Source organism: Fulmarus glacialis, unplaced genomic scaffold, assembly GCF_000690835.1.
Source record: "Fulmarus glacialis isolate BGI_N327 unplaced genomic scaffold, ASM69083v1 scaffold20590, whole genome shotgun sequence".
NCBI classification, from domain to species: domain Eukaryota; kingdom Metazoa; phylum Chordata; class Aves; order Procellariiformes; family Procellariidae; genus Fulmarus; species Fulmarus glacialis.
This window is the reverse complement of record NW_009189829.1, coordinates 1-2,277: the sequence shown is the minus strand read 5'-3', so window position 1 is coordinate 2,277 and position 2,277 is coordinate 1. Positions and strand designations below refer to the sequence as shown.

General features: G+C 61.8%; 1 protein-coding gene across 1 annotated transcript in view; it reads left to right on the top strand.

The window, feature by feature from the left end:
• Positions 1–2,215, top strand: part of LOC104081015 (neurobeachin-like protein 2) — a gene marked incomplete at both ends in the record, with an annotated part of 9,138 nt that extends 6,923 nt beyond the window's left edge. Inside the window, 5 exons of the mRNA XM_009583600.1 lie at positions 19–198; positions 415–564; positions 1,528–1,685; positions 1,766–1,890; positions 2,095–2,215. Coding sequence (XP_009581895.1) covers positions 19–198; positions 415–564; positions 1,528–1,685; positions 1,766–1,890; positions 2,095–2,215 — 734 coding nt within the window. The remainder of the gene's footprint in view (positions 1–18; positions 199–414; positions 565–1,527; positions 1,686–1,765; positions 1,891–2,094) is intronic.
• Between the last annotated feature and the right edge of the window lie 62 nt (positions 2,216–2,277).

Genomic DNA, 2,277 nt, shown 5'->3' with positions numbered 1-2,277 from the left:
CGCTCGCTGGACGCCAAGTCGGAGACCTTCTCCTGGTTGGTGCCCATCGTCCGGACGCTCATGGACCAGTGCTACGAGACCCTGCAGCTGCAGGTCTTCCTGCCCTCGCTGCCCCCCACCAACGGCAGCCCCACTTTCTACGAGGACTTCCAGCTCTTCTGCACCACCCCGGAGTGGAGGGGCTTCATCGAGAAGCACGTGGGTGCCGTGGGGCATGGGGTGGCATCGCTGTTGGGGGAACACCTTCCCAGGTTTAGAGATGGGTCCGTACTGTGGCGGGGTCCCCATGTCACCACCGTGTTGGGACAGCTTCCAGGGGTGACCTCCAGGGCAGGGATGTTCATAGCCTGGATGATGATTGGTGGGTGCCAAGCCCTGCAAATGCCTCCCCTCTCATCCCGGTTCTCTCGGTAGGTGCAGCCCACCATGGCCCAGTTTGAAATGGACACCTTTGCCAAGAGCCACGACCACATGTCCAATTTCTGGAACGCCTGCTATGATGCCATGATGAGCAGCTCCCAGCGGCGGGAGAAGGAGAAGGCAGCCAGCCGTAAGATGTTCCAGGTACTGCCTGCTCCTCGCCCCTGGGACCTCACCCTGGGGACGTGCTCCTCACCCTAAGGATGTCATCCAGGGATGTGCTCCTCACTCTGGGGATGTCATCCTAGGGACATGCTCCTCTCCCTGGGGATATTAATCCTGGGGATGTGCTCCTCATCCCGAGGATGTCATCCTGGGGACATGGTCCTCGGGATGTGCTCCTCATCCCAGGGACATCATCCCGGGGATGTGCTCATCAACCCAGGGACCTTGTTTCAGGGATGTGCTCCTCACCCTGGGTACATGCTCCTCACCCCAGGGATATCATCCAGGGGTCATCGGGATGTGCTCCTCACCTTGGGGACATTAATCCTGGGGATGTGCTCTTCATCCTGGCAATGTCATCCTGGGGAGATCCTCCTCACTCTGGGGACGTCGTCCTCAGGATGTGCTCCTCATCCTGGGGACATCATCCCAGGGATGTTCTCATCATCCCAGGGACGTCATTCCAGGGATGTGCTCCTTGCCCTGGGTACATGCTCCTCATCCCCGGGACATCAGCCTGGGGACATGCTCCTCACTCTGGGGATGTCATCCTAGGGACATGCTCGTCGCCCCGGGGATATGCTCCTCACCCTGGGGACATTAATCTTGGGGATGTGCTCTTCATCCCAGGGATGTCATCCTGGGGACATGCTCCTTACCCTGGGGACATTGCCCTCAGGAAGTGCTCCTCATCCTAGGAACATTGTTCTGGGTGTGTGCTCTCCATCCCAGGAATATCATCCCGGGGATGTGCTCCCTACACTGGGGACATGCTCCTCACCCAGGGGCATCATCCCGGGGATGTGCTCCTCACCCCAAGTACATCATCCTGGGGACATTCTCCTTGCCCTGAGGATGTCACCCCATGGACATGCTCCTCACTTCGGAGATGTCCCCGAACCCCAGCCCTGCTGTCACTTCATTCTCCCACTCCCTCGGCAGGAGCTGGTGCTGGAGCCGGCGGCGAAGCGCGCCAAGGCAGAAAACGCCCGGCACGCAAACGTGCTCAAGCAGGCCAACAACCACCACAGCACCGTGCTGAAGCAGTGGCGGTCCCTGTGCCGCCTCCTCACCTCACCCCGCTCCGCCTGGGCTGACCGGTGAGCCCCCACCTTGGTTCCCAGCGAGGGGTGGCACGGCTGGGGGTCCCCAGGGTGCCTCACCCCCGCCTGCTCCCCAGGAACCCACCGGAGGTTCGCTGGAAGCTGTCGAGCGCCGAGACCTACTCCCGGATGAGGTTGAAGCTGGTGCCCAACCTGAATTTTGACCAACACTTGGAGGCCAGCGCCCTACGGGACAACCTGGGTGAGGCTGATGGGAGTGGGGCACCCAGGGGTCCTCCCGTGCCGTGGGCAAGGGGGTGCCACTGGTTGGATGCACATGGTGGGGTAGAGCTGGGAGCTGTCATGGACTCCGTTGGGGTTGGGAGGTGGGATGGGGAACCCTCGCAGGACTCGTGCCCCAGCTGTGGGTGGCTGGGCGTATCTGCTGACCCCCTCCTTGTTTCAGGAGCCGACCATCTCCACAATCCCGCTGAGTCCCTCCCGCTCGCCATGGCCAAGGAGGCCAAGGTGAGCGAACTGGAAGATGACCAACTGGCTGAGGAGGACCTCCCCGTCCTGGACAACCAGTGAGTGTCCCCAGCCCCTGCCATGGCGCTGGCTTGCCCAGGATGGGGGTGTCACCGGGGTC